Source organism: Cryptomeria japonica, chromosome 5 (genome assembly GCF_030272615.1).
Source record: "Cryptomeria japonica chromosome 5, Sugi_1.0, whole genome shotgun sequence".
Lineage (NCBI taxonomy): Eukaryota > Viridiplantae > Streptophyta > Pinopsida > Cupressales > Cupressaceae > Cryptomeria > Cryptomeria japonica.
The window spans coordinates 570,221,972-570,234,984 of NC_081409.1; the positions used below are offsets into that span (position 1 = coordinate 570,221,972).

Sequence of the window (13,013 nt, forward strand, 5' to 3'; positions counted from 1 at the left end):
TACATGCTATTATTGCAAAACTTGAAAGTGCCCCACCAAAACCACCAACATATGTTATGGTACAATTTAATAATTACTCTAAAAGGACATTAGAAGGTACATCTCTGAATATAATTTCAATTGCATTAATACAAACTCATCAACTACCCTTAGAATTAGCTTGGACACTATCAAAACGCAAATCAAAAGGATCGACTCTTCTCAAATAAATAATTGGTATAATACAAAGAGAGAAAATAGAGTTAACATCTATGGCTACATCACATGTTAAATCCTTGGATGGACTACAAAATTTTCTATAAATTTTATTTGACTACTATGAAAAATGAAAATAGGAAAACAACTCTCCAAAATAAATGTTGAGGAAGAGAGACTTAAATTCTTGAACAACAATACTTTTATGGTTGTTCTTGTGTATTGACATATTCATGCATATTATATATTTCATGTATATTTACAAATTTAATTGTGATGTACATTTTAATATTGGATAGATGCTTCAATAATGTTCAATAAATGCCATGTATATCATGCTTTTGGATGAATATGATAGGCTTCGTTATTTGTCAAAAACAGAAAAAAAAAAAAATTACAAAAAAAAATAGGTGCTAAATTAATACTTTACATGTTACACACTTGGATGCTACTAGCATAGATATCTTAAATACATTTATCTAAAAGATGTCAAGAGATATTAGTCTTGAGTCACCTATCTATCCTAGCTAACAAATTACTAAATATTTTATTTATTTTAGAGTTAGGATCTTTATATTTAAAAAAATGTAACTCTAAATAGTTTTTGTTTCAATTATTCTTTCGAGTCATAACATTCGATGTTTCTCCCCATGTTGTCACTATAGAGTAGGCCTCTTGTTGTAACTAGAATAGATATCTTTAATACATCTATCTAAAAATACCAACAAATATTAGTTTATTTATGCCCAACTAATTGATTTTTATAAATTTTATGTGCACCAAATTGATATCTAAGACATCTTTTAGATAGATATCATAACCATGAAAGAAAACTCTTACTTTATACCTTAAATTTGATAGTCATTTAAACATCAAAGTAATTATTATTTAATGATAGGTATAATATTAGTGATAATAGGAAAACAATTCTTTAAATAAATAGATTATTTATTTTCAATTTAGAAAAGTAAAAATTAAATTAAATATGTGACCCAATTTTTATTATATTTATAACATAAATAAACTAGATGCTCAATATCTTCTATATAAATTTATCTACAATAAATATACCAATTAAATATCAATAATTATACCTATCTTATTCTCTTTTAAATACAACACTATAAACCATAAATTTTAATTTTATGCCACAATCTTACAAAATATGAAAATATTATTCAAAATAATATAAAATCAAGTACTATTACTTTTATAAGTTTTGATGTCCCATCATATCCCAAAACATAAAACTTAAAAGCCTTATCTATATGTCTGCTCTCCCTTTGCTCCTAGGGAAAGGAACAACATCCTTTATATTATCAATACCACTTGAAAAGAGGACCAGGTTTTCAAAACTAAAGCCAAATCCAGAGTGTTTGACGGTTCCATATCGACGCAGATCTAAGTACCATTCATATGGCTCTCTTGGCAACCCAAGTTCATTCAATCTGCACCCAAAACACAACATCATGTCACATGAATTTTTCTTCAACTGTATATAAGAAGATTGAGATAACTGTTACATTAATTATTTCTGTTGCCTTTTATGTTGTAAGTTAATGAAGTATAACAGATAACTATTCATCTTTTGCCAGAAGAAGTCTACTAATAGTTGTAAGATTGAGATAACTATTTATCCTTTGCCATAAGAAAACCATTAACGGTTCTAAAATCAGTTCTAAGATCGAGATAACTATATGTTAATTAGTTATGCTGGCTTTCGCCACAAGAAACCCACTTACACTGTTTAAGATTGAGATAACCCTTCATTAATTAGTTTTGTTGGCTTTTACCACAAGAAATCTATTAACACTGTTTTAAGATTGAGATAACAAAATATTAGTTCAACAGTGGATTGCAATTAAAACAAAGATTAAGCTTTTAGTTGTACAATTGAGGACCCATTCACATCATCTTAGGTGTGAGATTGGTCGATGGTTGGTCTTCAAGAAGATTGGGAAGAAAGAACTTGCATCTACAGAATAGGGGTGATTGAAACTGAATGACACTTCAGCATAGAGTACATAGCGAATGAGGATATTTGTATTCAGCATGTAAGCATGTTGAAGGTGGGCAGTCTAAATGAACTATCTGAGAAGGTAAGGCTTCAGAAAACGACTGGTTTCTTGATCAGGATTCATAAAAGAAGAGCAAACATTGAAAAAAACTTGAAAATGTGTTAAGAATGCGACTCATGATCCATTAAACTGTTTGATAGAGAGCGTGGTGTATGAGGATATTTGTATAGAGTATGCAAACATTTTAAAGGTGGGCAGTCTAAATGAACTATTTGAGAAGAGAAGGCTTCATAAAACGACTAGTTTCTTGATCAAGATTCATAAGAGAAGAACAGACATTGAAAGAAACTTCAAAACGTGTTAAGAATGCTACTCATGATCCCTTGAACTGTTTGATAAAGTGTGCAGCTTATGCAGATAGTTGTATTCAGTATGCAAACATTTTAAAGGTGGGCAGTCTAAATGAACAATTTGAGAAAACCGGACTTCACAAAATGAATGTTTTCTTAATCAAAATTCATAAGAGAAAAACAAACATTGAAAGAAACTTAAAAGTATATTAAATATACGACTTATGATCCCTTAAACTGTTTGATCTAATAGACATCATTAAAATTCTTTTATTTCATTATACTACTTTTTCCAGAAAAGACCACTAACTCTTATATAGGACAGAGATAACTTGTCAATTACCGTTTCTCAAGAACTTCATATCGCTCCTCCCGTTGGCTTCCAGACATCAATACTCCTACCTGAAACAAATTACAGACTGAACATGTCAAAAATTTGGATTTAATTTGATAAGTTACTAGATGTTTTACTTCCATATAGAATGAGGATGATACCTTTGGAACAAGCACATCCATGGAAGCGACTGTCACTCCATCATCATTGAGACGCATGGAAAAGGACTTGATTTGTTTGGGATGATTATAAACAATCATTGGTTTCTTGAAAACTTCTTCCACCAAGAATCTGCAAACATGATTGTCTATAGAAGTTAGTAGTGTAAACTAAGAAGTGTTAGAAACTGATGAATAAAATGTGTTTATTCCATAAATAGTATAAATGAAAGCTTATAAGCACCTCTCCTGGTCGGCGTTGAAATCCATACCCCACTCTATCGTGCTCTCAAACTTGACATTCTGTTATTTTTCCATTTTCAGACAACTTAATCACAGGACAGAGGAACTTTTACAGTAGAAGATACAATCTCAAAGGCATCAACATAAATGCAACCCAAACTTTTTGATTGCACACTAACTGAAATTTAGAAACCTAAGCGCAATTTAACTCAAAAGGCGAGAAGATTGCATACCTTTTTCAGAATATCAACTGCCTCTGTGTAGGTAATTCGTTCAAAGGAATTGGAAGTCACTAGACGGAGACGATCGAAAAGAATTTTATCAAATTGATTTGCCATGAATTTCATGTCGTCCATGCAGTTGTCAACCAACCACTGACATAAGAATTTCAACAAGTCTTCTGCACAATTCATAGCATCCTGCAAGATATTGATAATATTTAAGTAGCCCTCAAAATATTTGTTGATATAAGTTGGGTTAATGCTCTCAAATGTTATTTAGATTAGATATATGAGTGAGGTTGAATCATAGTCAGTGGGAGATGCGGGATACAGAGAAAAGATAGCCCTGTCAAATTAACGTATGGAGAAATGAATAAGGGTAAAATTATATGAAATATATAGTTGGCATGGGTTTTTAATCATTTATATTGTAGTCAAAAGATCGTTTCAGAAATCAATTGTGTATGTTTTTGAAATGATATTTTAGATCAAATATAATGACTTATCATCAGGAAGAGGAGAATATGATTCAAAATGTTGTTTAAAAAATATATACAATTGATTTCAAAATACAATCTTTTGAAGATATTTATAACTAAGTTCATCAGTTTTTCACAATTCATAATGTTTCTTGTTGCTATTTTTGAATTCAATTGTGTGTATTTTTGCATCAACATTTTGGATCACACTATGTGATCCATCTTCAAGATAATAGAAATCTCAAAGAGTAGAAAGTGACAAAAGATGACAGAGTGTGATCTGTAATGTTGATGCAAAAATACACACAACTGAATTAAAAAAATAACAATAAAATATTTAAACTATGAAACTCATGAAATTCAATTAAAGTATGAAAGAGCTTATAAGGTTTTTAATACCTCTAGATCTGCAAATGCGATTTCTGGCTCAACCATCCAATGCTCTACAAGATGTCTTCTGCTCGGAGAGATTTCAGCTCTGAAAGTTGGCCCAAACGTGTACACACTGCTAAGGCCGTGGGCAAAGCTTTCCACGTGAAGTTGACCAGAGACAGTTAGGTATGCCTGCCGAGAGAAGAAATCTGTGGAATAGTCAAATTTGCCATCCTTTTGAAGAAGTCCTGGTTTCAGTTTAGTCGTTTCTTCCAATTTTGAAAGAAAAGCTTTTGCCTTGTTGAGTTCTTCAAGAGCATTGTCTATAGAGGCCTTATCACTGTTATTCTTCTTTAGCTCTTGCAGGTCTTCTGTTTTCTGTTTAACAGCATCCTTCGCAGCTTGAATGTCAGCTTCAGTAGGATGGTGCAGTGCCTTCAGTTCCCTTTCTAGTCTGTCTGCTTCACTGAACAGTGTTGTGACTTGAAATGCCTCACCTGCATTCTCACAACGACTGGTTGTGATGATGGGTGTATGCACATAAATGAAGCCATGGTTTTGGAAAAATGTATGGGTTGCATATGCCAGAGCATTACGAATTCGAGCCACTGATGAAATCTGCAATTTCAGTTTTAATTGCCACAGTTAATCTTCCACACCCACTTTCTATCTTTGCTACTACTAGTTATGCTCAATCCAGCTAATATGATATTATTATTAATATTTTTTTTACTGTTTTTGTGAAGTTTTAAAAGCTTAATGTTTTAGTTAAAAAAATAGGCTGTGTATTAACGGGAGACACTTGTTGAAGAATGTAGTAACCCAGTGTTAACGCAGACTCTTCAACGCCATTTACAACCAGTTATGTTAGACATCAATCTTTCATTAAAGAAGTAAAATAGTTTGAAGAGAAAAGCATGTTGAAGATTATAAAATATATAAGGTTTTTACAGTTCAGATTGAGAATGCTTTTAAATCTATTTTATTATTTTAACATCAATATTTTAAATAAAAAATAAAAAATAATTTAAATGAAATACTCTGTAAACTGTTGATAATTAAAATTAATTAAATCTTACATACCCATTAGAGTGTAGATTGATTCTATCATAAACATTAAAATAAGGAAAAAAGGTCCTTGAAAATTTAAATCAGGAAGAACTCCTACCTTGAGTTAGTCTGGCCTGAATGCTGCCGAGATTACTATATAAAGTTATAAACATATGAGTAAGAAAAAAAGGTCGTTGAAAATTTCTGTAAATCAGGTAGAACTCCTACCTTGAGTTAGTTTGGCCTGAATGCTGCCAAGATCACTATATAAAATTATAAACATATGAGTATTTCATTAAACTGCTATTATGTTGTTAATAAGGCTGTTGTAAAGTTTATAAACATTTAATTGAACTGTTGAAATGTTTCCAAAGTGATTTTATTAGAATATATGTTTTAAATAAATTGTTATAGTATTTAAATTTTAAAAAAATATTAGGATATAAATATTTAATTAAATTATTATATTGGTAGAAAATGATTATAATAATTTAATATAATGTTTGAATGAGTTATATCAAGAATTTATGATGGTCTGGTTATAAAGGGATTGGTAGCTCAATGGTAGACTATTCTCAACAAGTTTGTGGTCTTAAGTTCTACTTTCAGCTGGTCCATAAAAAGTTTAAAACATGGTATCAAAATCAGGTCAAGAGAGCCAAGACAAGTGCTGGACAATGAGCAACACCTAGACAAAAAGATGGACGGTCACAAAAGAGATTGGTAGATCAATGATAGAGCTCCAGACAGCTAATGAGTGGTCCTTGAAAAAAATCTCTAGGGCAAGAGCTAATGGGTAGTCCTTGAAAAAATCTTATGGTATCAAAACAAGGCCAACAACTAATAGGTGGTCCTTGAAAAAATCTTCCAATATTAAAGTCAAGTCAACAGCTAATGGGTGGCCCTTGAAAAAATGTTATGGTATCAAAGTCAGGCTAGTAGTTAATGGGTGGTCCTAGGTTCAGCTTCTAGATAGTCCTTGATAAAATTTAATATGATATCAAAGCCACCAAAAAAAAAAAAAAAGGTATATTATTTATATTTTCCACACTTTGTAGTATATTATTTGATTGATCAGTGACCACAGAGTTGCCTTTTTACTGTAATGGTAGAGCTTCCAACAGCTAATGAGTGGTCCTAGGTTCAACTTTTAGATAGTCCTCAATAAAATTTAATATGGTATCAAAGTCAGGTCAGACTAGGAGCCCTGAGCATTTACAATGTGATTCAAAAGGCATGTTGTTGAATGAGCCACACCTAGACTGAAGATGGATCCATACAATAGAGACTAGGAGCTCAATAATAGAACATCCAACAAAAAATAAATGATTGTAAATTTTACTCTTAACTGACTGAAAAAAATAATATTATAATTTCTGAAAATGTCTTCAATAAAAACTTTTATAACTATTTCCTGTTTAATAAAATATTTTCCAGACTTTTGTAATATATTATTTGACAGACCAGTGACCACAGAATTGCCTTTAGACTGTAAAATCCAAAGAATTAGATGAAGTCATCAAACAGAGAGGGCTGTCAGCCTAGTTGGATCATTTCATAAGAGAGTATATTTTAACCCGACAGAGAAGTCTGCAAGTATCGCCATGAAAACAGGTCTACGGGAGCAAGGGGTCAGATCGGTGGGATATGCATTCACAGGCTTCTAAATATACTCCTTATATTGGGACCTCTTAATACAAATAACCTTGTTTTTAAATTAAAAATCAAACTCACTCTTCATACAAAAGGGATGATACAGCCAACTGTTCAAATTAATTAACCGATGTTAGACGTTATCCATAGTCGATGTAAGAGGTTGCGCATAGGTCGAGAAGGAAGCACGGTATCTAAAGTACTTCTGTGAAGAGACAACACTGTAAGTCTTAGCATACTGCTACACTTTAGAGAGAAATTTTCACAAATGTTCGTCCAAAATAATAGATTTCTGAATAAATGGTATGAGGAGGAATAAATGATCCTAATACAAATACCCATTTTACTTTCATTTCATCACAAATAAATGGCAAATAGCAAGACAGAAAAGAAACAAAATCTACTAGTGCCCATAAACGACCACAATCGATCAATAGGACTAGAAAAAGTATATAAGCTTACAATGGTACAGAGAAAAAGGATAAGAATTCATGTTCAACATACCGTGTTAGTACGGGGTCGCAGGTGCACATAGTTTCTCAGAAATTCCAATGGCAATCTTGTCTTTGTGATTGGGTACTTGGCAGGATCAGCAGTTCCAACATGCAAAATCTTTTGAACTTTCAGTTCAACCTTCTTCTTTGTTGCATCTGGTATCTCTTTCAGCACCCCCTCTACTACAATAGAGGATCCTGATGGTGTTAGCTCTTTTAGATTGGCCACTGAAGAGTCCACTACAACCTGCAGGAAAAACAGTTTCAGTAGCCATTGTTTGGTGTCTGCTGCTGCATCTTCTTCCAATTTTTAATCTCTATATATGTGGCCTATGTTTACTCTACTCCATATTCCATAGATCACAGAGTTCTCATAGAAATCAAAACAAAGCAGCAACAAATAGTAAGGATGCTTGGCATTATAAAGCAGTCAAACGAATCCTACAAACTAAAACTGGTACTTGGATTCAAAGCCAAAACACATTAAGGAACAAGAATATTGAGAGAACAGAGCACGATAGGATTTTGATCATATACCTGCAGAGTGGTAGCGCAAGAACCATCGCTCACTTGCAAATATGCAACACTACTGAGGGTCCTCCCAGGAGTGGGTTCAGTTTTGGTATTTCCACTTGATTTAATAGAATTAAGCCTAGCAGCTACTCCATCAGTAGTAGCATCAGCACTGTTATTGTTAGCTCCTGTCACCAATCTCATTAGAGACCGCAAACAAAGAGGAATTCTTGCCTGCACATTAGGAGGGCAGTTGGCATCATTGACTTCAAGGAAGGCAAAACTTGTTTTGCCTTGCTCCCGCCCAGTCTTTACCCACCCTCCCACCACCACCTTTTCTCCCACGAGTCCAAGGCCACCATCAGGGCGGCCTACTATTTTCTTGAGCACCACCCTCTTGGAATACTTGGCCCAATCTACCTTGGGCAATTTGTGTTCTTCAGGGCTTTCAATGGTGTGCCCAGATGGTGTTATGGTAATCTTCTCCAGGTCAGTCGCCATTGCAGCTGTAGCTTCCTCTGTACTCATTATTAACAAGTGGTATGTTCTATGCAACGCAAGTTTATATGAACATTAGAGGCTACAACAAATTATATGAAAGTTGTGTGCTTTACTACGAAAATTCTCAGCTTAAGACAGCATAGAATAAATCAAATGAAAGCTACCTAAGATCCTTGTTCTTTGCTTAAGAAGAGCTATAAGGAATTAGCGGAAAGCAGTAAAATGGCCCACAACAAATCAAATGAAAGCAATTACTCTAGCAAATGCCCTTGGTTTTGGTTAAAAGGAGCCTAAATAAATCACATCAAAGCATTTTAAAGATCATCTTTGTCATGAACTTGACCGTATTGGGGAAAAAGTCAACTATAGTAATTAGATTACCTTATTAAGCTTTGTTGCAAACTCAATTAAAGATGGATTGGTCATTAAGAAGGTCAGTAGTTCAGTAGTAGAATACTCTAACAACAAATGGGATGTCTTAAGTTCAATTCTTAATTGGTCAAAAAAATGTTTAACATGGTTCCGAAGTCAAAGAGTGAGGCCAAGCTAAGATCCTGGAGAACTTGCAATATGGCTCAAATGGAGGTGTTGGAAATTAAGCCACACTTGAACTGAAGATGAGCTGATCACCAAAAGGACTGGTAGATCATTGATAGATCACTCCAATAGTGAATTAGAAGTCCTAAAACTAGTAGCTCATTGGTAGATCAGGATCCTTGAGAACTTGCAGTGTGGCTCAAAGGAGGTGTTGGAAACTAAGCCACACTTGAACCGAAGATGAACCAATAAGGAATGGTAGATCATTGGTAGATCACTCCAAAAATGAATTGTAAGTCCTAAAACTGGTAACTCGTTGGTAGATCACTCCAATAGTGAAATTAAGGTCAGTAGTTTAGTGGTAGACGACTGCAGCAACAAATGGGGGATTTTAGGTTCAATTCCTAGCTGGTCAATAAAATGTTTAACATAGTATCAAAAACTGTAGTCAGCAGAGCCAGGTCAAACTAGGATCTTCAAGCACCCGCAGTGTGGCTCAAGGGAGGTGTTGGAAATTCAGCCACACTTGAACAAAGTATGAGCTGATCTGATCACCAGATCATTGATAGATATTGGAAGCCTTAGATTTAAAACCTAACTGATCTATGAAAAATTTAACAATCTTTGCACAAAAAATTATATAACAAAAAAAACCATTATTCTTACTTTTTATTTTTAACTTAACCCCAATGAAAACAGTTAGGTTAGCCTAGATCCTTGTTCTTTTTATCAGGAAAGCTAAACTAAATCAAATGAAAGCATGTTAAAGAAGACCATTACTGTTTATTCTCGATCCAAGAAAAGGTTCAATAAGTTAAATCAAACTAACTACATTGAGAAGACACTTGGTCTTTTCTTAACAGGGGATGCAATAGACCAAATGCAAGCACATAAAAAATCTACCTTTGTTCTTTGTTCTTTACTTGAGAATGTAAAAGGCCCCTCAACCAAGAGAATGAATATAATGTTTATCAGTAAAATACTTCAGCTGTCAAGAGCAACATCACAAAAACACCAAATATTTCTAAAACACTCTAATTACCTTGTTTGAAATAAAATAAGTTCTATATCGGTAAGGGACTTGAGGCCCCAGTACAACCACTGAAATGAGATTGATGATTCAATGAAGAGCCAAGCTTGGTCTTTTACTACAAGTGGGAGTATCACTTCACCAAGCCAGCAATTGAAATCACAGTATCCCAAAGTGTGTGTGTAGATGTATTTATAAGGCAAAATGCAGTGGCCCACCCAAGCCTTGCAAATCAAATCCAAGCAGGAAATGCTTGAATTTGTGATAAAGTGAAAGCAAGGAATTGATGGATTCTTTGCCTTACAGATGCCTACTTACCTGATTGCTACATGGTCGGTAGTGGATGAAATCTTATGTGATTCTTTCCGTGAAGATGCTTCACAGGTTGTCAATGAATGCTTGGGAATCAAGTTTTCTTCAACAAAACCGTTGGATATTGAATTTATCTTGTCAACAATGAGTAAAAATGTGAATTCCCTGAGGGAATCTGATGCTATTGTATGCTAAGAGGCTTCTATCTTTAACGAATTCAAGCTTTTTTTTAACAACTTGTCTATAAAATTCCTTGCTTGATCTTATTATATAAAGGAAGAAAAATTCCCTGTATGCCATTCACCGGCCTTTTTGCTAAGGGGAACATTATGTAAAATGGGAATCTGATGGACGGTTTAGGATCGTATTTTCTATTCAACATTCGAGGGTAATTAATTGAAATTCAAAATATAATATGTAATATGATTTTGATTTTTAATTATTTTAATAAATAAAGTTAGATTCGAATTGAACGCATAAAATTTCCAGTCTATGATTAATTATCTTGATAGCTGCTGGATTTAACTGTGTGATTGATTTTTTTCATCAATGTTTCATCTCATGCTCCATGATCTATCACTGTGTGAGAAAGCTTGAAAAGAGAAATGAAAATAGCAGCAGATCAAGGTGACTAAAATGGGCAGATCAAGGTGACTAAAATGGTTAGATGTGTATTCTAAATATTTGATAGACACTATCATTTATCATATATGGAAGATTTACATATGATTTTTTTATATATATATTTTTTTCAATAAAAGTGGATTATTCCACTAAACATTTTTATTAATATTTTTTTTTTACATAGGATTCAAAGAGCATACCAAAGGAAAGAACCTTGGGAAGAAAACCTCCAGTCACAGCTCATAAAATAAACCTATAGTATCTAGCAGATCAGTTTATACACCCCGTGCAAAACCACATACAAAATGCGGTCACAACACATATAATATCAGTTTTACATAGAGCCCATATAATTTCAAATGTAGACTCCACAGTTTCTTTCAATGGAAGAAGACAAAATTTTCCAAAGCCCTATGCCAAATCCCATGAGCCAAAAACCTTCCTGTCAAAAAAGAAAGTATCAAAAAACCTTTGGAAAAACACTATTGTATCAAATACCATGAGCTTGAACACTCCTCCAGACAACGGACATGAATACTTGAAATGAAAGGGGAAAGCGGGAATAATGATCATCATAAAATTTTACATCAACATTACTCAAGAAAATCACATAACTATTGCTGCAAACCTTCCCATACCCTAGAAGGAATTTCCTCAAAACCCACCTCTCGCTGATTAGCATTGCTATCAATGGCTAAATTTGCCAAATAATCTGCAATCTTATTAACTTCTCTATAACAATGGGATAACAAGAAAGATTCAAACAATTCTAATTTTTGTAAAATTAGATCAAGTATATACTGCAAATTCCAACAATTCTAATTTTTGTAAAATTAGATCAAGTATATACTGCAAATTCCAACAATTTGATTTCTTTTTCATAACACATTGAATAATCACCATAGAATCACCTTCAATTATTAAGTCTTTAATTTCCAAAGAGATTGCCATATCCAATCCAAAAGACAAAGCATGAAATTTTGCATAATTGTTAGTTTTAAAACCAATAGCATGACACTTAGCTCGAATAAAATTTGTATTGTGATCATAAATTACCATGCCTACCCCAGCTGGCCCAGGGTTACCACGAGAGGCCCCATCAAAATCCAGTTTAAAGTGCCCCTGCGGAGGAGGTTTCCATCTAGCAGAGCATCTCTTACCTATTGCATCATTCTTTTTTAAAATTGAACCATGAGAGGGTAAAACTGATAGTATCTTCCAAGCTCTAGTAACTCTGCTATCCCAATGTGAAAAAGAAGTAAGATTGTCCAAATTCTTATAAATAAACGACAAAGCAACCTCAGAGATTGAAGACTCAATTTTTAATAGAACCTCAGACACAGGAGAACTTGTTTTTTTAAATATCCTATTGTTTCGCTCTAGCCAAATATTCCAAATCACAATAGATGGAGATATGATCCAAAGGCATGCATAAAAAGATGAGGCAAACATAAGGGGCCAAGATCTAAAATGGGAAATGAGATCCTTACCAATAACAAAGGATATATTTAACTTTTCAAACAACCACTGCCAACATTCATAAGCATAATCATAATGTAGGAACAAGTGTGAAGAAGATTCCAAATTTTTGTTACAAAGGATACAAGGGAAAACAACAGTAATACCAAGCCTATCAAGTCTCATGCCTGTAAGGACTCTATCCTGAATTGCCAACCAAGCAAAGGCTCCAGCTTTAGGAAGACAAGCCGAATGCCAAAAAAACTTATAAGGCCATGATGATAAATCTTTAGCAACCATAAGAGAGTTGTAACCATCTTTAACAGTGTACTTACCAGAAATATTCTTTGTCCAAATAAGTTCATCCTCAAAATCAGAAAGAATTACAATTCTATCCCCCAAAATCTTCTCAAAATCTAATTTCATACTTTGATCAACATCTAAGAAATCAATCGACTTCCATCTAGCTAG

The 13,013-nt window shown here is 33.5% G+C and overlaps 1 protein-coding gene across 3 annotated transcripts; it reads right to left on the reverse strand.

The window, feature by feature from the left end:
- Positions 1-1,351: 1,351 nt before the first annotated feature.
- On the reverse strand, positions 1,352-10,634 carry LOC131073741 (asparagine--tRNA ligase, cytoplasmic 3). 3 transcript variants are annotated; one of them, XM_059221516.1, is made up of 10 exons: positions 10,161-10,453; positions 10,022-10,060; positions 8,105-8,627; positions 7,578-7,814; positions 4,398-4,988; positions 3,532-3,717; positions 3,300-3,358; positions 3,059-3,188; positions 2,907-2,965; positions 1,352-1,643 (listed from the first exon to the last, which is right to left on the reverse strand). In XM_059221516.1, exons 3-10 carry the CDS (start codon positions 8,606-8,608, stop codon positions 1,460-1,462), a joined length of 1,950 nt encoding a protein of 649 aa, XP_059077499.1. In that variant the 5' UTR covers positions 8,609-8,627; positions 10,022-10,060; positions 10,161-10,453; the 3' UTR covers positions 1,352-1,459. The 3 variants fall into 3 exon arrangements, with proteins under 3 accessions (XP_059077499.1, XP_057866227.1, XP_057866225.1); XM_058010244.2 differs by lacking the exons at positions 10,022-10,060; positions 10,161-10,453 and adding an exon at positions 10,467-10,634; XM_058010242.2 differs by lacking the exon at positions 10,022-10,060 and having other exon boundaries at positions 10,161-10,316.
- Positions 10,635-13,013: the final 2,379 nt, after the last annotated feature.